Raw genomic sequence first — 23,507 nt, 5'->3', positions numbered from 1 at the left:
TTCATCCATCACCCCCGTTTTGGAACCAGAAGTGACCATATTTGGAGAGTGGCTTTGCTGTGCCTCAGGCCCCAGTGGGAGAAAGTCGCAATCTCAAGGTGACCATTAAATAATTTCCCAAATGAACATCATGCTGTATTAACTGAGACAAAAACGGTAATACATCTAGTAAGAAGTATAGGGACATTTTCTCATAGACCTCTATACAAACTTTTATTTTTACAACCAGTGGAGTCGCCCCCTGCTGGTACATAGAAAGAAAACGGGTCTAAGGCACTTCAGCAGTGGTTTCACTTTTCAAGCCAGGAGGCTACATGCAGTTCTTACACACGTGCCTCTGACACTCCCGTCTCTCCCTCCTTGTTTCCTTGTCCCATTATCGAGGACAAGGTTAAATAAATCGAACATCGAAAACATATTTTTTTATTACACTAGCACTAGAGGTGTAATGGATCGCAATTAATCCGTGATCCGTACAGATACGTGGCAGTTGAGCTAACGTCCTCTCCCCCCCAAACTTCATGTTCTGTCACTGCATCGATATCGTCAGCATCCGCATCACGCTCCATCAAGTCCACACCTCTAATCATTCAGAATAGAACTCATCAAGCTGTGTTGTATCTTTTCACTGTAAGTCTAACTGTATTTCAGACAACAGTATGTGTCTCTGTGATTGTCTGTGAAACTGTGGTTGTTAGCTGTTGTGTAGCTGATATACAACTTACAACAATTATAGTTAATGCAAAGTTACACGTATAAATAAAACAATTGTCCGGTTGAAGCAATTACCCTCTGTCCTCTTGTGACAGTTCATTTTATATTATGATCTCAGTCTTTGGATGGAGGATGCTGTAAAACACATTTTGTGGTATTAACCTTTTATAGCCTAAATGTAAGTGCTGCTAATGGAATTGCAGGTTGGATGTATTTCTCTTGTGGCTGCTGGAAGGTCACGAACAAGCTGCCAAACAGGTGCTGCAAGAAATCTGCCCCTCTCTCCTTCCATATTTTGGGAAAACCGATTTTTACTGATGAAAAAATCATGGCTTAATTCCAAAGTGACATTTTCTGGCTGTATTTGTGCTGATGCTTTTTTATCATAGCGTTTACCAGTATCCAATATTTCAGGGCTCAGCCAGACAGCCAGGTTTCACATTTCATCTGAAGTGCTGCAGATAAAAAACAAGGCCAGTTGAACGCAGCTCATCCTCACTTAGCTTAGCTCAGCTCAGTCTCACACACACTGATGCTGCGGCTGCATCACTGTAGCCTCAGCTGCTAGCTGCTGCTGCATACACAGTTTGCTTCCTTAAACTCCTCTGGGCTGTACCATCTCAGCTGAGCGGGGGTTCTTTAGGGTTTTAGGACGTCCTCGCAGTGAGACTTTTTTTTCCTTCCATCTGCTGTATTTCACCCACTCCCGATCCAGCCCCCCTCCCAGCGGTCCCTCATGATCCAAAAGCTCACAGTCTCTCTGGGCGTGCGGCCACACACAACGCAGCCTCCTAATACTCTCCGCCGCTTCAGATTTCACTCCCCCCTCTGCTCATAGTACAATCTCATCATTTCCAGCTTGCGAAAGGAGCGGAAGAGAGGGAAGAGAGAGAGTGAGAGAGAGACAGGGAGGGAGGGAGGGAGATGTTTTGAGCTGGTTTGCAGGGAGAGATTGGCCTGAATGCGTTCTGTCTGCTCCTCAGAGGCATCCAGGTGAGCTGTTTCCTCCTGGAAGGTAAGAGGGAGACTGAGATTGGTGCTTATTTTGTCCTGCATCCCTTGTCATTACCCTCCCACTGCCTCTTCCCTTGTTTCGGATTCATCGCTTCTGTCAGTGTGTGTGTGTGCGTGGTTTAGCGTGAATAGTATTCCCCAGACATGCCACACACACACACGTAATACTGTATGAGGCGAGGTGCTGATGTGCAGGCATGTCGGCATATGTGCATTTATAGGGCAGATATGGATTGCAGATTCCTGCATGCATAGAGTGTGTATGAGGGTGTGTGTTGTGGTTTTTGTTTGGAGGCTGATGATGAGCTCTCACGCTAGCATGACAGCTTGAAAGTGGACGGCCCACCTGGCTTTCTGTGCATCTCAGTGGTGAGGATGTGACGAGGGACTCTGGGGAGAGGAAGGAAGTAGCGGGAAAAAGGAGACGCAAGCGTGTGTGTTTCTTTTCAGCTTTATCTGCAGTTTTTGCAACAAAGTGTCAATGTTGCCTTCTGTCTGAAACAACGTCAGCACAGACAGGAGACTCCCGCCTCCCCTTCCACCACCTCTACTACCATCAGTCCCCCCTCCGTGCTAATAAGTAGCATTTCCGTTGTGGTGGTGAAATGGGTGCTGATGTTTACTGCTCTAATGGACGGGCTGCTCTGCTGCAGCATTTTCTGCTCACTCTACAATATGTCGTCCCACTTCAGGGAAATTTTCAACAAGCTTGTCTTTTTCCCAGCCCAGAGGGAAGGACTGTGGGCGCTGTGGGGAGCACGAGGAGGAGAGACAGGGACAGGCCATTTACCATCTGTGGCAGCGTCTCAAAGACGTGCAGCGAGGCTTTCTGCAGGGCCATATGCAGCTCCTTGGGAAGACAGCAGGCCAGACTTGTTAGTGAAGAAATAGAACAAGGAAGGAAACAGGAGGAGTTGAGTATCAGGGTGTCATGTGTTTGAGAGAGGATAAGTGCTGTCAGGATACAGGGACGAATATAGAGTAGTGTCCTCTTAACTGAGAAGCAACAAAGGCTCTTCTTGGCAGAGTTTCATATCAAACGGCTTCAGTTAATGTAAGAAATAAGAAATCAATAATCAAAGCTTGTCTCCCTCTTTGTCTGGAACACTTATCTTGTTTTATTTGGCCTTACAAGTGTGTTATCTTAAGATTGCTATCAGATCTGGAGCCCCGCTACGCCTTCCTATGCTTTTGTCTTCTTATTATGTGGCCTGGCACGGCTCAGTTTGACTTCGTGCATGATGTCATTTCAAGTCAGCTTTACAGTCTATAAGCGACAGTTTTGAGCCTTGAGGGTTCAGTATGCTTTGAACAAACTCGACGGTACAAAGTGCTGTCTGACTTCCACTAACAACAAAAGTGTTAAAACTTATTCCGAATGGCGACACCGAAGGCCGTGTCAAAACTCTGCCATCATCATCTCCTCCCGACTGCTTCCCGCTGTCTGTCTGATCCCTCCAGAATCTCTCAAAGAAATCTGTCTCTTTGTAGCCTTGGTGCTGACTGCTGCCATAGCTCTGAACACCTGGCCATTTGCTGTTCAAAGCCAGGCAGGATGGTTTGAAAGTGTGTTTTGGAAACTTACTCTACGCCATTGGAAAGGGATGCGTAGATTTGATAAGAATACCAGGGCCTATAGACAGCTGTAGAGTCCACGAGTCATCAGCCTTGAAAGTGCTGTGGTTTTCTTGGAATATTTTTATGCTTCCCATTAAGTATTCACAAGAGTTTCTTTTTCAATACATCTATGGTGGAAAGCAGCCATTCAGTTGAAGAATCACATTTCTTTCATATCTAGAACACCAAGTTTCATAGCTCAGAAGGACTTTTGAAAGGGATCAAGTCATGTCTAGAGCATAAGTTCCAAACATTTTGACCTACAACCCTTTTGAAATGAAGAAGAGCCTGTTGTTTTACTGCAGCAAGTCTTTCATGTGCTCAGACACCCTGAAGCTCAGAACTGTTACCTGCCTTTATGGAGGAAAAAGCAGGGACTACATTAAGATGCTCTGCAATAGTTTCTGGTGTCAAAGAAGTCACTGCCAGGAGGTTGTACTTTTCACTAGTCTGAACAGTATTGGGACATTGGTCTGAGCAGCACTGTGTTGCAGAAGTAACAATATCACTTAATATGACTTGAATATGTACAGATGTTACTCCATGCAGTGTTCGCTCCAAGGTATGTTTTGCTAGCCTTGTGTTGAGGTTTCCCACCAGTAGGAATACCTGAGCATCAAATGAATCCAGAGCTTCCTGCAAGATCCAGTCAGGATAGAGAGCGTCGCTCCAGTTCAGACCAGCAGGCCTCTGACAGCAGACAGAGTGCTTTCATTCAGAAGCACTTTCCCAGAGAGTCAGTGCTGCATGATGTGATTCATATCAAGTACCTAAACAATGAAGGTGTTTGCTTAAGTGGCTCTCGGCCTAATGAGTCTGCAGTCAATGCCCAATTAGAGCTGAAATCCACATCCATTAAAGGCCATATTGTTATGTTGATTCCGTGTGAACAGTGTTGTGTAAAATCGCAGCAAGGGACTTTTCCACTGTAAGCTCTTCACATCTGAAGGAAGGCTACCAAATGAGTAAATTGACTCAACTTAGAAAAGAGAAGATGTTTGACTTTGTCCTGTAAGTGGAGATGCTCTCAATTCCAACGCAGAAACAGAGCATCAAATCAAACCAAAGTGATAAGAGAAGGGCTCAGGTTTCACCGCCTTACATGACAGTATTCTGAAGATGAGCGAGGGTGGTGGCTGAAAGAACTGGCAAGGAGAGAAGTCATTGGGGTGGAGGCTTAGAGAAGGAGCTGGCTACGTCACAGCCATTCTCCTGAGTGACTGTGTGCTCTCCTGCCGCCATAAGTGCTGGGAAGCCGGCCAATTTAGTCATTTATATGTTGGCCCTTTCTATTCTCCAGAATCCCAATCAAAGGCAATGGCCGGCTGTACTAATCAGGATGTAGAGGGCCTGGCTGAGTCACTAACTGGCCGGAACATTTCCTCCTCCGAGAAGTCTGCTGGACTTCTCAAACCTCCTTCACTCCGGGGGAAGAGGCAGGCTGGCTGCGCTGCTCGCTGAGTTTAAACTGTGAAGCTTATTTGGGAATAGATGCACAGATACACATGGGACCAACTTGTAGAGTTGTTGTGAACCACCAGTAGTAAAAAGGGTGATACATACATGAAATTGGGTATAAAAGTTGCTGTGTTTGTGCGCCAAACGCCTACCTGTGTGTAAAATACTTCTATAGTAAAATGTACCATAGTAGACGTTTTCTATCCTGAATTAAATGAAGGCTGAACACAGTTCTGCTTTGCTTTCTAACCTATTTTTTTTTAAATATTGAAATATCATAAAGTACCTCCTGAGTTCCTCTGAAGGCTTTCGGGTGATGGCTGCAAGAAAACTTTGTATTTCATAAATCAGAAAAGGATCAACTCGTTTGCGATTACAAAGTCAATAGGCAGCCTGTTTTTCTCTTGGAAAGGAGGATGAAAGTAGCTTTTTCCTCTCATCTAAAGAGTCTGTCAAATGGCCATTTTGGAAATGATTGTCCTTTAAAGGCTGATAGAGGACTATATTTCGATTGTAGGGGTGTTTGATTGCATGTTCTGGCTGTAGTGATGTACTAAGCTAAAGGTTTGTTGTTTGTCTTTAGTCTGTCCTGCAAACATCATGTGTGCCAGCCTTAGGACATATTAAAGATGCAACAGGCCTCAGAAATGATGTAAAATAATTTGCTGTCCCCATTTCCAGAATTCTCAAGTCTAACCTACTTGGGATGCGTTTCATTCTTGAGAGTTGCTGTCTTACAACTGTGGGGTTTAAAGGGATTAAACTCTTTCAAAGCAAATCAATATACTTCCCTTTCTGTGCCGTTTCAAAGACTTCAAACTATCAGTTAGACCTTTCATTTCAGGCATGTTTTATGCAGTATGAACTCAACTCTGTAACGAGGAGACACTATCTGGGGCATCTGTTGGCTTTTGGGATGTTTTCTTCCACCACGTATGTTAATTAAAACTCTCATCCATAATATCTCAAGGCTGATGCTCAAAATGATAAAGAGGCACCGCGACAAAGTAACAAAAATACATTTCCATATTTTATTTTGCTGGAGCACTTAATGAAAATGACTTGCAGTGAGAAGTCACATTGACTTTGACAGGAAGCCAACAGAACTCAAGGATACAGACATCAGATTGGTCTCTGCCAAAAAGGAAATAACTATATTTCATCACAAAATTTCTCCTAAAGTGTATTAAAACTCACAGACTAATAAATCACATTTCACTTTGAGGAGACAAAACGTCTCATCACAATCAGTCATGGTTAGTGGCTTCCTGGAGCCCAAAAGGACGAGACATGGGAACAAATACATACAACCCTGACCACCAAGTCTTAAGAACAGAGTGTTTATAGCTGTTCTGAATCGGCCATGGTTCTCTGACGGAAAACGTCACGAGAGGTACTGCTCCAAGTGAAGGATTTGAAGTACTTTGGGGTCTTGTTCACAGTGGGGGTAAAATGGATTGAGAGATTTACAGACAGCAGTCTGGTGCAGCGTCAGCAGTAATGTGGGCGTTGTACCGGACCGTCGTGGTGAAGAAGGAGCTGACCTGTAAGGGAAAGCTCTCAATTCAACCAGTCGATCTACGTTCCAACCTTAACTATTGTCATGAGCTTTGGGTAGTGACAAACAGAATGAGGTCGCGAATACAAGCGTCCGAAATGAGTTTCCTGTGCAGGGTGTCTGGGCTCAGCCTTAGAGACAGGGTAAGGAACTCAGACATCTGTACGGAGCTCGGAGTAGAGACGCTACTCCTTTGCAATTAAGGAGCCGGTTGAGCTGGTTCAGGCATCTGATTGGGATGCCTCCTGGGCGTCTCCCTGTGGAGGTTTTCTTGGCATGTCCAACTGGGAGAAGACCCTGGGGTAGACCCAGAGCTTGCTGGAGGGATTATATGTCCCACCTGGCCTGGGAACGCCTCGGGAAATGTTGCTATGGAGAGGGACACCTGGGCTAACTTGCTTAGCCTGCTGCCACCGCGACCTGACCCCGGATAAGCCTAAGAAAATGGATGGATGGATTGATAGTGCTGTCATCATTTTTCAAATGTGCTTTGATACTGTCTTTCCTTACAGGAGTGTAAGTAACGAGAGTGGGTGTGTGAACCAAGAGAGTGCGAGAAGGAAGTTCAGAAATTGTGATAAGTCCAAAAAGTAGTTTGATGCAGCTGCCCGGTGAGGAAAGGCGTGAGGAGTGGATGTCTGACGCTGTTGATGCAACAAGAATTTGTTTTAAAGCACATTTGCTCCTTATGAATCGAAGGAGACTACAGTGTGCAAGGCAAGAGGTGCTAGCTTAGCTCCACAGTGTGCTGTGTTAGAACCTTGTGTGAGCTATCACTACACTGCATTGTTGGCAGTTGGTACAACGTAGACTTATCTTCTTTTTTTTGTCAGCATCAGATACGTAAAATTCTTTCATAGCACAAATGAATGGATTGTTTTTCATGTCCAAATACAGAGAAACCACAGTTTTGAAAAACCTGCACCTTAAAATTCTTTTGGAAAAAATGTCTTGTTTGCATGCTGACAAGAAGTCCGTTTCAAAAAGTATCCATAAATATGTGGACAAGATTTTCTAGCATGAATTTGCATTGTGGTCCATCGTCTCATGTAATACTCATGTGTTTATCTTTTCATCTTTTTTACATTTTAGAACTTTTGCTTTTTCCACATTTAACTGAGTTAAAAGAACAGAGAGATGTGGTAGGTCGGTTAAAGCTAATTGACGTTTTTGTGTTAACATCTGATCAAATGCCTTGTGCTTATAGTGATGAACCCCCAGATAAATATCACAAAGTCAATACAAAGATGCATGTTTTGACCCTCCCATGCAAATGATGCAAGTTAATATTTTTAAACTTAACCGAGAAGTGTTGTGAAAGTGTATCAGGGTTGAGATCCTGCTGAAATCCTGACGTTGCATCAGAAACAGTCGATCTGAGCTCCACTTCCTTGTCTCCTCTGACAGACAGACCTGACGAAGCATGAAGTCAAACTGCATCATGGTGTTGTTTGTTCCGCATCCTTTCAACCTGTTTATTCTAATTTAATCACAGCCAGCCTGTTTATTTTGGGTTCATAGCGCTCTAGTAAATAATCTTGCAGCCAAAGTGTGGCTTGCTTGATACATTGAAACTGTCACTCATCAGAGACAGATGGACGGTGGTCCCACAGCTGAAACTGAACGCTGATAATTGGTGTCCATCCTAGAAATCCTGATACTGATGCTAGCTAACAGGTAGGTAAAGCAGGCACTGTTTAGACTCGTGTAAATGAAGGGCCAGTAAAATGAATCCACAAAGAGTTTTAGGGAAATTAACTGAGCTGTGTGACACACGAGTTATGTTCTGAACCCAGACATGAATGCATTTCTTGTATTAGCCCATCATTCCTTTACAATTCTCTAGCTCGAGTCTCAGTCAGCAGACAGTGACCAAAGGCAGCACACCATATCTTCTGTGTTTGAGGAGGCACAAGCTATATTTAGCCCACACACACACACACACACATACACAAACAGACCAACGCACACACATCTGCCATTCACGAAACAAAGGCTTGCGCGTTACAGACAGTGAGGATGGGAGGAGGATGAGGTGTTTTTTTCCAGCCTCTCCTCTGGTGTATCGTCTCACTGTCGTCTTGAGCCCAGAATGATGAGGCCAGGCAAGCCGATAGCTCGGCTTTGTCTCAGCAGAACGAAAACGTGTTCACACAGTGGGAGAGCCCTGAATGTGGCCAAGTTAGCGTGGCTGATAGCCATGAGTTAGCAGAGCACATAAGTAGGCTTTATGGCTGATTGGTATTTTATGGCTTGTGTGGCTCTTGTCATACCTCAAGCTAATGTCATCAGTAGCTACTCCTCTGGAGATAGTTGCATTAGCCTGGGCCTGCCCACTGCGTTACAGCCTACCTTTTCCATTACTGTATGACATTTCTGAGATAAGATAAATCTTAAATGATCCCTGTGGGGTAATGGGGTCACTGTAGCAGTACAGAATAAATTGTAGATGGGAAAACAAAGCAGTTTATCACTGTTTACGTGTGTGCATGTGTGTGCTGGTATATCAGACTGGTGATGGTGAAGGGGGGGGTTGATTAAAGAGGCTGTCCTTCAACAAGAATCGATACGGTGTAATTGCATCCGCGACGGGGTTTTCCTGTCCTGGCGGGGCGTTCTAATCCTGGTGACTCCGGAAAGCCAGATTTAGCAGGAATCCACATGCTGCTGTCAACCAGTGAGGAAAGATGTCACCCTGTCATTCGTGCAGGTGATTGCTCTTTATTCGAATGCTCATACGCTTATTTGGTTCATCTCTAATAACACAAGATCTCGACAAAAAACTATATATAGACAAAAATAATCCCTCTCAATCATAACTTATGTCCCATTAGATATGTGGGCGATGTCTTTGTATGTGTCATCTCTGCCATCTGCCTGCATTTGGCTATTTTGTTGTGTTTGTGACACATTTGATGTTGATCAGATCATAAGCACACGTCAAAGGTTGCTCTTGTTCTTTCTCTTTATTCTTTATTTTACACTTACACGTGATGCAAATAATTAATGTAACTACCACACAGACATGACTAATATTGCACAATAATAACGACACTAGACAGTGACCCACATCTTGTCGTGTTTTGCAGTGTAGAGCCACTGACCAAGCTGCCCTGTATGAAGTGTAGGAGTAAGAACAGGCTGAGTGCTTCATTATGGCAGTAAATAGTTTGGGTAGCTGCCCTCTGAGAGCGTGCAAAGTGGCAACTGTAACCCAGCACACGTGTGCTCCATAACTCCAGACAAAAGCAACAATGAAGCTAACAGGAGGATCATATTCTGAACACAATACTCAGCACAGACGCTGTTAATGAAGACGCAGCTCACAACACAAAACCCAGCTGTTACTGTCATTCACTAAAAACACCTCAGTGAGAAAATCTTCATTCCAGCTGGATTCACAGTTTCTCTGCTTTACTGAGGCAAAGATGTATTTTACTAATGAGTATGACTATTCAGGATACTTCAGTAGGAAACCTAACTCTTAAAGCAGGGTGCCCGAGCACACCATTAGGCTAAGTAAGGTGATTTACAGCTGACACTGGACATGATTAACATGATGTCCAATGACTTAATTATAGTATGTAAATAAATGTAGTTCAATTCCACTCTGTTGCTGACTATGTGGGAAACTAGTGTCTCATGGGGTTGTATAATTGCTTGAAACAAAATACGTGTAATCAAGCATTATTATTCTTATGTTAACAATTTGTTTTAGAGACATTTTTTGGTATATTTTGTGATTGGCATGAAAAGACAACAGCTCAAACAAACAGGAGACAACACTGACAACCAAATTTCAACACTGACCTAACAAGGTGCCAAAACTTACTTACGTACATGATTAATGCTGTAAAAAGGTTGCAGGTTGGTTAGATTTAGGCAACCAAACTTAACCACTGCCTGGTTTAGGAAAAGATTGTGGTTAGGGTAAAAACAAAAGGACATGCCAGAGTAACAATGGTCTCCTGCAGTCTCCTGTAGTCCTGGGTGAAAAAGTTTTCTGGCAAAAAGCCCTGAAGGAAAACTGTGAGACAGCATGTACCAGCCAATCACAGCACAGCAGGGGATATTAGGCGATACGTATTCAGATAAGCACAAACGCCAGTCTCTCTGTTCTTTGGTGACCTTTTCATCCATCTGTCATGTCCCGTTATCCCTCGGATGATTCTCTGATGTGGAGTACTTGGAACATAAGCCTTGTTGAACACGTCGTTCCCAGACTCTCTCATCAAGTATTGATGCCTTGTACTGTGATAGGTCCTAAATGATGGTATGCGTTTTTTTTGGTAGATGATGTGCTGTTCCAGATGTCAGATGCCGTCACTGAGGACATGCTGGATGTGCACCGGCCTCATGTTTGTGACAGCGTGGCTGCTTCTCTGCCAAGGACTCCATGTCTCTTTGTGTCTCCTGCTTCTTAGTCTTTTGCGTCTCGTGGCCCAATTTATATGCACATTTGCTCCTTCTGACACTCTTTCTTTTGGACACCTTGGATTTAAAAGAAAGAGAAAAAAAAACTTTTATTGTGCATATGATCTGGCACACATGACACAAACACTACAAAATGGCCAAACATAGGCAGACAGCAGAGACGATGATGATACACTTTAGCTGACAGACTTACTCAGCTGTAGCTAATTAGTGTTTATTTTTGAATCAGCAAAACAACCAAAAAATACGTCGGCCTATTGGTATCAGTGCTGGTCATACTCAGCAAAAGATGGGTTAATTAAAGAGGATACAACTCTGATTTCTTTAAATGTTTTAATACATAACCTTTAGGCTTTTGGTTTATGAGTAAACTGCTGAATCTCTTTCTACCTAAACAGTCCAGATGAAAATCTCATGCCTGATTAAGAAACTAGCTAATGATTGGCTGTATACAGTAGTTGCCAAGTATCTTAACAGAATACAAGTAAACAAGTTACATTTACTGTGTTACAACACAGACTGCAGCCGTTGGGCTTGGAATTAGCTTTTCTATTCATTCTGTGAAGTGCTGAGTAACATTCAGCTTAGCAGCTCAAATGCAGACTTTTTAACTGTCAATGTTTTTCAACTTCCTCATAGGTATCATTGAAACGTGAAGATGTACCACCATTGTAATATTTTAACAAATGTGGGTGAAATGGTTGTTAATCTTTTCCTGTAGAAAACCAGCCAACGTTCATGAATACATAAGAATAAATGGACTGCACTTATACAGTACCTCGCCTTTCACACACACACACACACACACACACACACACACACACACACACACAAACACACACACCCACATTAATATATTACTGACAGCGGCGTGCAAGGCCCATCATCATTTTTTATACATTCACACATTCATACCCAAAGGCTTTGCCTCAGGAACAACTAGGGGTTCAGTGTCAGTATCATTGCCCAATGATACTTCGATATGTTTTTTTTTTATCTGATACTGTGATTAACCGTGAAGATTTTATATCCTATATATGTCACTGGAGTTTGGACCTCTTCAGGGTTTCTCTCTTCTCCAAGCACCTTTGGAGTGAGACTTCCAGAAACTCCTGTCCTGTCGTTTCTACAAAATTCTGTAGCAATCAATTCATGCTTTGAAGATGCAAATACAGGCCTCTAGTTTAAAGGTATAATCTCAAACTTCTTATTTAAATAAGTGTCTTTTGAGTCACTATCTATCACCGAATGAGGTAACACAATGGTGATCGAGGCTATGGCCCACTGATGAAAGCCTTTGCATTTTCAGTATATAGTATTATTACAGACTGGGTGTCTGTGGCAACTTTTGCAGAAAGAAATCACAAGCGGCGCCCAGGTAGTGATGCGTTTTCCATCAGCCAGCAGTGGTTGGTCTGCCAGAGAGGGTAGGCGGAGCTAAGCGGCTGCTTTTCCGCTCTCTGCAAGTGTTGCGAGTCAACAGTAATCTACTATGGCTGAACAAACAAAGAAAAGATGGATGACTACAGATACAACTTCAACAAGAAGTGAAAATCCAAAGAAAAAGAAACAAACTCGACGCTCAGGTTAAGTCAGTCTACAAATGAAAGTGAGGAAAATCAAGAGTTAAAACCATGACAACCGGAGCCAACCGTAGACGTCTGGTTAAATTGGGAAGAGTGCTCCCTTAATACTGATTATTGCCAGTGGGTGGCACTCAAGAGCACGAAACTGAAACCTTTGAGATTGTATCTTCAATAGTAAATGGTCATAAAGATAACACTAAAAGTATTTCCTCAAACTGTGAAGCCCCATGATGCTTCTTGGATCTGCTTTGTAGTTATTTGTTGTACATTATGAACTCACGCTGGACAAGCATGTTTTTATACATGACACAGAGTCTCTTTAAATGGTCACAAATAACCTGGATTTGGGATTTATCCCAGTTTCGATCCGATTAAGGATGTGGCATTCACATGGAACAGAGAATTCTGGTTATTCATATATTCATACAAGATGAAATAAAGTTTTGTACGATTTTCTATTGTTTCTATTGAGTGTCGACATTGGTTATGGTATTTGGTTATTATTTGCTCAACCTTTTGTGGGAACAAAAAGTGAGAGGACTTCATTTTGGTCATTGTGTGTGTTTCTGTTAAGTCACTTGGCTGAAGGCGCACATGTGATGGGAGTGAGCAGCGGTTTAGAGATTTGGATGAGACCTATAAATACAACAGTATCCTGGTTCTTTCAAAATACTCCAGTTAGCAAGGAGTGTGTTTAAATGGATATGAGCTTCCTGGTTTTGAGCCTTATCCTGCTTTTGATCATATTGGGGGAATAGCATTTATATGGTACATGAGAAACCTGGTTATTCATAATCTGTAGACATGATCTCAGTAGATCCAGGTTTCTGATCATGTGTGTGCAGTCATGTCCTGAGATCTCCCATCTTAGTCACATTGGTCTGTACCCATTGGAAGGTAAGGTAAGGTGTTAACATGCCACCGTATCCTGGTTTCTGTCTGAGTGCTCCGGGTAACATATCTTTGTTTTTAAATCCAGGATGAAGGCTTATGAGGCATTTTGAAACCAGGACATGATATTTACATGCACAACAGATTGCTTGCTTGCCAGGTTGCTTCACAACCCCAATAATAACCAAGATACTAGTGTGCATGTAAACACTGAGTGACATTACATGCTGGAATTTAATGCATAAACCTGGAAAAGCCCTTATCCTGGTTTTAGGAAATCTGCATATGCTAGCTGGAAACTAAACTAGGGAACTAGCGCACATGTAAATGCACTCATATTTGTGTTGAAGATTTGGGCTCGTCAGGGTTTCCGTAATGGGGATATGATGTTTACACTCGCAAACCAAAAGACAGGATACTTAAAAGACCTGATTATAACAGGGATACTCTCAGTCCATTTAGACTAACTCAATGAGAGATGGAAACATCAACCACACAATCAATATTTTTTTTATATAGAAGAAGTTTCCACATTAGCATCACAGAGGAGGCAGCCTGTATAGTGGGAAATGCTCTGGTGTGTCCATTGAAACCTGGCCCATGTCAAAGAACAACCAAAGAGCTGCAACTCGACTCCTCCTTGTGTATCAGAGTAATTAGAAGTTCTTCCTGCAGGAGAGCCCGGGCCTAAATATTTAATCTGCAGGGAGCTGTGGCAAAACATGTCATGCCGCCTGCGTCTTTTGTGTCCGGTACACAGAGTCCACGGCGGAGGAGCAGCTGGTAAGAAGCTTTGTGTTGGAAAATGGATGAGGAGCGTGGAGGGCTGCGTGAGTGCCCGACGGGCGTGTTGGAGACAATCTGGAGCATGTCTGCACAATAGTGTGGTGTGTAGATGTGTGTCAGAGATAAGGGAGAATTGTGAATGTGCTGTACGGGAACAGTAACAGCAGCCGGCGGTGTGTGTGTGTGTGTGTGTGTGTGTGTGTGTGCAGCCGACAGAGGCTGGAGCTGTTTTGATCAGAGAAAAGAGAGATGGAGATAAAAAGGCTCTCATCCTAGCAGAGAGGTAGCAGCAAGGCTCTGCAGGGAGGGAAGAGACCCGGGCTGACAGGGAGATGAAAAACAGGCGGGGTCTGCGAGGCGGGGGCACAGTCAGTTTTTGGCTGAACACTGGTAATCGCAGATGGATTTTTTCCTTTAATGCTCACTTTTATCCTCTCCCTCTTTCTTCTCTTCCTCTTTTCTGCGACAGATATGTGTCACAAAGATGTCCACACGCAGCTGCCAGGGAACGGACTCGGTCATCAAGCCCCTGGACACCATCCCTGAGGACAAGAAGGTGAGAGTGCAGCGCACGCAGAGTGGCTTTGACCCGTTTGAAAAGCCTGCCAGCCAGGTGAAGAGGGTCCACTCTGAGAACAATGCCTGCATCAACGCCAAGAGCTCGTCCTCCGGCAAGGAGTCGCCCAAACTGCGTCGACACTCCAGTCCAAGTTCTGTAAGTACGCCTTTCACACACGTAGTTAATGTAGAATGAATCAATATACATATAAATCCCTGTTCCATATATTTATGTTTGTGACCAAATATATTTTGTATAACAGACACAGATATCTGAGTATAAATGCAGAATCTTATGGCGAGGGACAAAATTGATAGAATTCTCTTTGAGAAGATTAGCCTAGTTTAGCATAAAGACTGGAGCAACTTCCACACTGTCTTGATTCAATTTTTGCTGAATTTCACTTCCTGCCGTGAGTGCATACGTGTGTTTATAATGACAGTTATGGCAAAAAGCAGAGGACATTTCTCACCCTCAATAGTAGCAATCTTTGCTATGTAGCAAAACGGGCGGATGGCAGTGTATCCGAGCGAGCAAACAGTTATTTTTTGGGGTGACAGTTCTGCTCTAATGCTGCTGTAATGTTGCCTCTCCTGGTTGCAATTTCTCATTAAAGAGAAAGTAAAAACAATAAGCGGTCAAACATTGCCATTGTCAGCCCCCCGTAAGTTTAAACCTGCTGTATAAAAGAGACAGCACTACCCTGTCGACATTCCTGCACTGCACAAGTGAGTAAATAGTGAGCACGTTGTACTACATGGCCGTGTGCTAGCAGTTACAAGTATCTAATTTGAAACACAGCATCACTGTGACAACACGACTCTTGGAAGCTGCACACGCTCACAGCGCCTGACTGAAGAAATAATCCCAGCATGTGACTCCCAAAAATCACAGAAAAAATAATGGACCAGAAGAAAGACCACAGGAGGAGTCACCATAGAGACAGAGCTGGTGATACAGTCCTTGGTAGGAAGTCACCTCAGCTTGATTTGAGGAACGATGGGAGAGAAAACAGTCAACAGTTGTGCCTGTGTTGCCATGGAAACACAGCTTGCAGTACTGAGATAGGATGGCAGTAGATTGTAGATATGGCCTTTTTTTTCTTTGGCTCATAATTAGTCAGTCTGTATTTTTGTGGAACCTTTTAATCCCACACTAGATTAGCTTGGCAATAAGTCCCAACTCAATGGGCAGCAGAGGCTTCAGTGGCTTAAATCCGGCATGGACCGGTTGATACAGGGGTGGACTGGAGGTAAGAGGTGCCACTTCACCTCCTGGGAACTGCCAAAGAGCCTTAGACCCTGATCACACCTGGCATCAACATGTGTTTTTTGTGATCGGATCACAAGTGGACAGCCTTATCTACAGGTCTGAACAAACCCAGGACGGATTGTAGACGCATTCAGATCCGATCACTCAGGCCACATACGGAGGTGGAAATACAGACACATCGTGTTTGTGTTTATTCAGTGAGGAGACTGCATTCAAGTTTTAATACAGGACAAACCCGGACTGACGAGGGGGAGAGACGGCGCGGGTCGGAGATATGATCCACTTGCAGTTTATCACACTTTATTAGTGAGCAGACAGATCTGTGTGTGTTTCCCATGCCCTGCCCCTGACTCTATAGGGTTGTGATCTGTCCGTATTTCCATGAGAAACATTTATATAAATAAACTACATCTCCACATGCTGTGGATGAGATGAGCCGGAGGTGATCTACGCGCAGTTTATCAGAGTCATCATGCTGCACAGGGAGGAGATAGACGTTGGCCCCTCTCTGTGCTGCGAGTCTGCATTACAGTGTTTTGTATTATATGATGTTTTTTTAAGTCTTACTACGGTGAACGAGGCTCCGTGTTAATTTGCATACAGAGCGGGAAAGTCCGATCCGATCACAAGTGGTCACTGAAGATGCATTTGAAGGGCTCGTTAATGCTAGGTGTGAAGAGCTGTGCTACGAGCTGACCACTTGTGATCGGATCACCCAGGACACACATGATGATGTGCATAATACCAGGTCTGAACAGGGCCTTAGAGACACAATGCATCCACGCACCTCTAAACTCATCGGGTATCATCTTACGACGATATAGCCTCTGGGAGAGACGGACACATTTTCAGGGCTTTGCTGTAGCCAGCGGAAAAGATAAAGGACTTCTGGCTAAGACTTCCTTTTCCGTGTGGTGCATTGTTTACAGTTCGCCTAGCACCTTGAGAAGCCAACTGGGAGTTGGAGTTGAGATATGACGTCAATGAACGGATTGTTGACCTTGCATGCAGATGTTTCTTTATAGAGATTATTAAAAAGCTCAATCGTTGATGACCAAGTAAGTCTTCACTACAGCGGGTGTTTCTGTTCTCACTCTCAAAAAAGGGGCCTGTAAATAGTTGTTGGCACAACCTGCACAGAACGAGAACAACGTGACACCTGTGTTGCTGCGGCAGCTTAATGTGCGGACACTACGTCACATTAGCTATACTGTGGCTAAGGGACCACGCAGTGAAGCTTTGTATTCATCAAATAAATGCGTGAAGTCGGCAGTGTGGGGGCATTTCGGGTACACCAAGAGTGACCAGTGAGTTATTCAAGATGACGGATCCCCCGTCAGCAAAACCTGCCGGAAAAGTTTTCCTCTTCTTTTTTCTTTGAGAACAGTCAGTCAGGTGTTCGTACAGCAGGTGCAGCTCAAAGATCACAATGTGAAACGATGTAAGGGATAATGTTCAGCGAGCAGGTTATTATGAATAAACCCTGACAGTGTGACATGGGAGCCTGCTATAATACCTTTTACTGTGGCAAGGTATAAAATAAATTACAGCTATTACGTAAACTGATCTGGACTTCTTTCTGCTCATGGTTTGTTGGATGTAGTCCATCCATAGCAACACTCTGTTATCCATAGCAGCAATTTGCTATTCAGAAATTACAGAATATTACAGGAGAAATGCAGAATTGACCAATCAGAATCGAGTGTTTCATAATCAAGTGTTTCAGAATCGAGTGTTTCATAAACAAGTGTTTCAGAATCGAGTGTTTCAGAATCGAGTGTTTCAGAATCAAGTTTTCAACCAAGACGTGTAATAAATAGAATAAACACATAATGATGACAAATCAGCAGAGATAATGTTAATACCCTGTTGAGTCCACTTGCAACATAAAATAATGACTTTACATGTCCCTGTATGTTTGATATTTATGTTTTATTTGCAGTGCAGCATTAGTACAAGAAGAGGTTAAATCAGTGAAGCACCGTTATGCAGGAATAACGCTGTTACAGTTGAATGCACTGGCTTGTCTTGACATGGCTCCAGCCTTTCAAACTCTGTCACAGCGCAGATTTACATCTCTATTTCTCAGGTGTTTTGTTTTGGCCGACGAGCTCGTTTTCTGTTTCCTCCATCTGAAACACATTTTCCAGCCTGTTCTCAACAGCTAATTGAAGTCTGTTTACAAACAACATGATTTTCTTAATCATGCAAATGAGATTTTCAGGTTTAAAACGTATTTGGTTTCCTTTTTTAATTTAGCCCCAAATGTGAAACGGCTAATGAATGTGCACACAAATAAGATTTAATAAGTGTGATATGAGGCCTGACTGATTGCCTGCCAGCATGGCTGCGAGACTCTAATGAATTGTGTCGGCACTGATTATGAAAATGTGTAAATTGTCCCTTTTTATGGTCCTTTTGTTTAGGCAGCCAAACTCTCTCAGGTTTCACACACCACCTCTTGGATTGAAAAGGAGGAGAGGGGACTTCTCTTTGGCCATCAGACACGGCCTTTAGTAGAAGCTGCTGGGTTCTAATTTAATACTGAAGTCTTGTCATTTAGCTAAACTAGAAGCTGCCTAGTTATTTCTTTTTATACCAGCTTTACACAAGGGTTAGTTTCCAAAACCTGGTTCCTTTTTGGATGAAGTAACAAGTTGGTAAAGTACCTGACATCCCTTCGCTTTGATGTATAACATGGATAAAATCATCTTGATAGTGATTGCATTGAAAATGTCATCGATAACAATGACAAAGTTTTACTACATATACATAGATGTAAAAGTCTTTCACACAACAACAGCCAGTCAGTCTGCAGCTGTTGGCTTGCATGTGAAGTACATGAGAAGGTACAAACCCAATTTCCTCTCCAACACATTGATGAAGCTGATTGGTGGATTAACTCATAGACCTCCTGGTTTCTTACGGCTTCTGTTCTCAGACTGGGAGCATCATCACATTATATATCTTGGTATAGGATTGACAAGAAATAATTCTGAATCATATCTCTTATCATATTGCACATGCCTGCTACAAAGCTGAGATGAATGAAAAGTTACTAAATCTTGTATCTCTTTTAAACTCTAGCACCAAGGTAGCAGGCTTCTCTTTCTTAGTCCGAGCTGACCTGGAGCAGTTGATATCAGCTGTTGCTAATAAATGTGCCTAAGTGCTCTCTGAAAGCTATTGTGTGTACTCACCCAAAGATTGTCTGCGACGGGAAAGAGCTTCATTTTCCAACCATCAGTAAAATGTGTGTTTTTGTACATCAACAATTCCAGACAGAGTGGCAACTCTCCACTAAAGTAAATGCTCTAGCTGATCATGGAACTTCAACTTCATGTCGATCTCCAAGTCAAAGTTTTGTGTATATAATAAGCTCAGTCCAAAGTTCTGCATGTGATGGCTAATATTTAAAGGATGTGGCTACTTAAAAAAGGCTACAGCTGTTGTTTCAGGCGGGCGGATACATTTAATTTGAAAAGTTCACCTCATATTTGGGTTTTAGTGACAGGTTGGAAACATGATTTGGTCACCACTCAAACACACTCAACAAGGTGACCACTGTCTTTTGAGTTTTTTTCCTATTAGGTCACTTTCAAGCTCAAAATTGCACAAGAAATTCCAGGGTTGTCCATGTAATATAGAAATGTATTTGTATATGATTCATTTATGTAGAGAGAGGCCGGTTTAAAACGTTTGATACAGAATGCTTCAGACAGAGAAGGGGCTTTATATTCAGATGAAAAATGTATGAGAAGGGAATCTCTTTGTAGTCTAATCTCAGCCTCACGTAGAGAGAGGGAACATGAGTCTCAGCGAGAGGCTCCACAGGCCACCAGGAGGAGAATATCTTACTGTCCAACTGAGTAGCTTCACAGATAGAGTTACACTTCCTGCTTGTTCCCAGGAGGAAGTCTAATTTGTTTAGAGAAGCTCTCAGAATTTCTGAGCTTATTTGAGCTGCAGAGGACGGAGAGATAACATAACAGGAAAGATAAAGTGGTGAGGACAGTGCAGATGTAGCTCAGACATGTTTTAGAGATTCTCTCGAGGTGTGTGTTGTGATGTTAGAAGCCATGTTTCTCAAAGGTTGTCTTGGGCCTTCTATGAACATTAGAGCTTGGGATTTGCTGCAGAATATATTAACCATGCAAGTCACCATTAGCGTTGTGCGGCCCCTAAGGAGGTTTGTCACCACTGTTGCTGCTGAAAAAGAATTAAAAAGCATTTCTGTAGTTTGTTTTCTGTTTGAATTCCTTCATGATAAGGATGTGTAAGAAAGGCATGTGGACACAGGGATATTCAAGTAGCACGGGGCATTCAGGATTCAGTAGTGCTACATTCTCGTTCTGAGCAAAAATCAGTTCACAGGTCTGTTTTTATTTTATCCATAGGTTTGTGAAGGCAATAGTGTATGTATTAGGAATGTCTGGATACAGCTTTAATAAAACAACCAGAGATATATGGATTATATTTAGTGGCACAGTGCCTTAGCCTTCTGTTCTCTGGCTAACTACCTTCACTTCACCAGTTTTTATGTTTTTATTCAGTTAATCCAGCCTAGTGTTTCTTTCCCTGCATACAGACAGTATTAAGATCCGTTTTGAACTTGACTGGGACCTGACAATCACTCTTATGGTGTGCTTGAAGTGACAATATGTAAAAACAATTATAAGCAAATCTACCGTACTGCTTAATTTTTGCTATTTGCTTTGGTGTGACCAGTCCAGTAGCCTGTCGTAGCTTTAGTTGGCAAATGGTAGCACAGTGTACATAGACTTTTATATATAATTACCAATATCTTTAAGTATTACTTTTTGCCACAGTTAAAACTTTTAACTGGTGTCTTAAATGTTGCTTTTTTCTCTCTGAAAAGCTTTATTGACAGATGCATAACAAAGTCACTGTTTGTTTTTGTGCATCAATGCAGATTGATTTATAAATACCATGTGCAAAAAACATTTACTGCTTTATGCACTGTACTCGACTGTACTATGATAATTGTGTCTGTATGAAATCATCTGTTTTTGACACAAGTTCAAACGTATTCAGATATTTAGGGCCAACCTTTAGTACTTGACATTCTTAGTCTTATTTACTAAACGCAATTTAAATTTTTTTTAAAAATCCCCATTTTAGACTATATTTATAGAGTCCATGTCCATCCTGCTTTTTCTTTTCTTTCTTTTTTTTTTTTACAGAATTTCTAACACTTTTAGCCGTTTGTCTTGTTTACGTTTGTCCTATAAATGATAGTTTTGGAAACTGTGTCTTACATACATGTATTGATAAAAAGAGTTTAGACAATGACCTGCTATAATAGAAAACAGCATACATTACAGTTATTACATTACAGAAGTTAATATGTAGAAGTGACGTGCTTACATAATTGCTACTAAGTGAAACTGCCACTCAGTTTCCGTTGAGACGTATTCTGGTAGTTGTTGCTGTTTAATAGAGGACTTCCATCACACTTCTATAGCACATCTATAAGGCACAAAATGATACAGTGTCGCCCTTCAGCGCTGGTCCTGTTCGTGTCCACTCATTGTTTTACAAAAAAAACAAACAAGAACTTTAAACTTGAAGTTAGACTGAAAAGTTGATTGGACAGTTTTGGTGATGTCATAATCACCTGGGCTACATGAGGCCAATTGACAAATTCTGCTGACTCAAAGTTGTTTATAATGTGTATGTATATCATTGGTGTCATTAGACTTCAAACAAACTGCATGTTAAGAATAATGAAGACAAGCATCTGGAAACAGATGAAAAGAGACGTCTTGTACAGCATTATTACACAGGCCCAATGACTGTGGGATCACTGTAACATTCTTTTTAATGGACTTAAAGTGTAATACCAGTACTGACAAACACTTTATTATGTTACCTCACAGAACACTGGAGTAGCTGGTTTAACACTGCCTTGATTGGCAGTTTCATTTGTTTTATGTTTAATCTGAACTAACATTTTAAAACCCCAAAAGTCACACAACAATACAAATAAAATGACCTGTCGAGGCAGCAAGAGACCAGGATAAATGACAATTGAGTCTGGGGCCGGTTTCACAAAGAGGTTTTAGAATGGTCTATAGTGTTAGGTCACTCTAAGACACATGTTACCATGGTAACAATCAGTGATACCTGCTAACCAATAGCACCACATTTTGAATGTCTTTGATGGTCCTTTCAATGGTGGGATTAACAGTGTTTACTGTTGCTGCAGTCCTTTTCTGTATCAGTTTTGTATTGTTGTTGTTTCACTCTTGGCTGGATTTTCCAAGTAAAATGCTCTTAAAACAGTTGAATTCCTCCAATAGACGAACACTTTCTGCTGGGGTATACTGACTTGAGCAGTTAGATGCGGTTACTTGGTCAGCCATTTTTTTCAGTTTTGAAAAAAGTCTTAATTTACCCAGAAGGAGGGAGCGGGTGATCACGGACTAGAGTGACAACGTGATATAAAAGTTAGTTTGATCATGAAGCCTGATGCTCCTCCACTGCTCTGTGTTTATCACATACATGATACACAGCAGACTGGAGACTCTGTTAACAGTAACAGACAGACAGACAGACAGATTCACGTTATGAAGCGTCAGTCTCCTCCCCCTGCTGCGTTAGTATAAACTATGCTAATCTGGACGTGGGTTATAGCTCCTGCTCGTGTCATTCACGGCATGTGATGTGAAGAAGTAGTTTATACTTTATGGTAACTGTGAGCGAAAATACGGGACAGATCACGACTGCAATTAAGCCAGGAGCAGAGCATGAGAAACACACACACTCCTCCTCACTGCGCTGCATGATTAAAAACTCTGATTAACTTCATGCGGATCACTTGATTTTTAAACTGTGATAAACTGCTCCTGGATCATCTCTCCGACCCGCGCCGTCTCTCTCCCTCATCAGTACGGAATCGTCCTGTATAAAAAATTAAACTTTCTCTCTCAGTGAATAAATACAGACGTGATCTGCCTGTGTTTCTGTGCACACTCCGCTCTAACGCCGGGAACACACCGGATGCCGAAGCGCTGTGAAGTGTTCCCGGCGTAACGCATAAATTACGTTCACACACATGCTGGAATGAAATAAATAAAAATATGATTTTTAAGAGACCCAGCAGAGAAATGTTAAAGCAGACAGGAATGAAAGGAGAGGTGGGCGGTGCTTAATGTGGCCCAGGACACATGTGTGCTCACACTACCAGACATACTGTATGTGGATAAATGCGTCGCAGACCACCTCCGTATGTGGCCTGAGTGATCGGATCTGAATGCGTCTTCAATCAGTCCAGGGTGTGTTCAGACCTGTAGTTAAGGCTGTCCACTTGTGATACCAGGTCTGAACGGGGTAAAAGTCTATCTTTGTGAAACCGGCCCCTGGTGGCTTTAAAGATGGGAATTTAAAGGCTGTTTTGGGGGGAAAGGGCATCCTACCTTATCAGAAAGGTCTAGCTCTGCAGGCACACTTTCCTAACTGTTGTCAGTCACGTTGAGAAAGGACCTGAGCCTGTCAGTGGTAAAAACAAGCACTTTTAGTGGATGTAATTTGATTAACATTACATCCTGTGTTGCTGCTACCAGGCTGAAGGGATCTATTCTAAAACTTTTGTTAC

The 23,507-nt window shown here is 42.5% G+C and overlaps 1 protein-coding gene across 2 annotated transcripts in view; it reads left to right on the top strand.

The window, feature by feature from the left end:
* cdk14 (cyclin dependent kinase 14) overlaps window positions 1-23,507 on the top strand; it is a 192,602-nt gene that overhangs the window by 42,011 nt on the left and 127,084 nt on the right. The window contains exons 1-2 of one of the 2 annotated variants that reach the window (XM_069655618.1): window positions 1,647-1,729; window positions 14,528-14,773. In XM_069655618.1, coding sequence (XP_069511719.1) covers window positions 14,543-14,773 — 231 coding nt within the window. In that variant the 5' untranslated portion in view covers window positions 1,647-1,729; window positions 14,528-14,542. Of the gene's footprint in view, window positions 1-1,646; window positions 1,730-14,527; window positions 14,774-23,507 lie in introns of those variants that run through there. The other variant, XM_069655617.1, reaches the window with a different exon arrangement.

This window comes from Semicossyphus pulcher, unplaced genomic scaffold (genome assembly GCF_022749685.1).
Source record: "Semicossyphus pulcher isolate SPU_LCO1_2020_fin unplaced genomic scaffold, fSemPul1.0.p SCAF_9, whole genome shotgun sequence".
Classification (NCBI taxonomy): Eukaryota; Metazoa; Chordata; class Actinopteri; order Labriformes; family Labridae; genus Semicossyphus; species Semicossyphus pulcher.
This window is presented reverse-complemented; position numbering and strand designations above follow the sequence as displayed.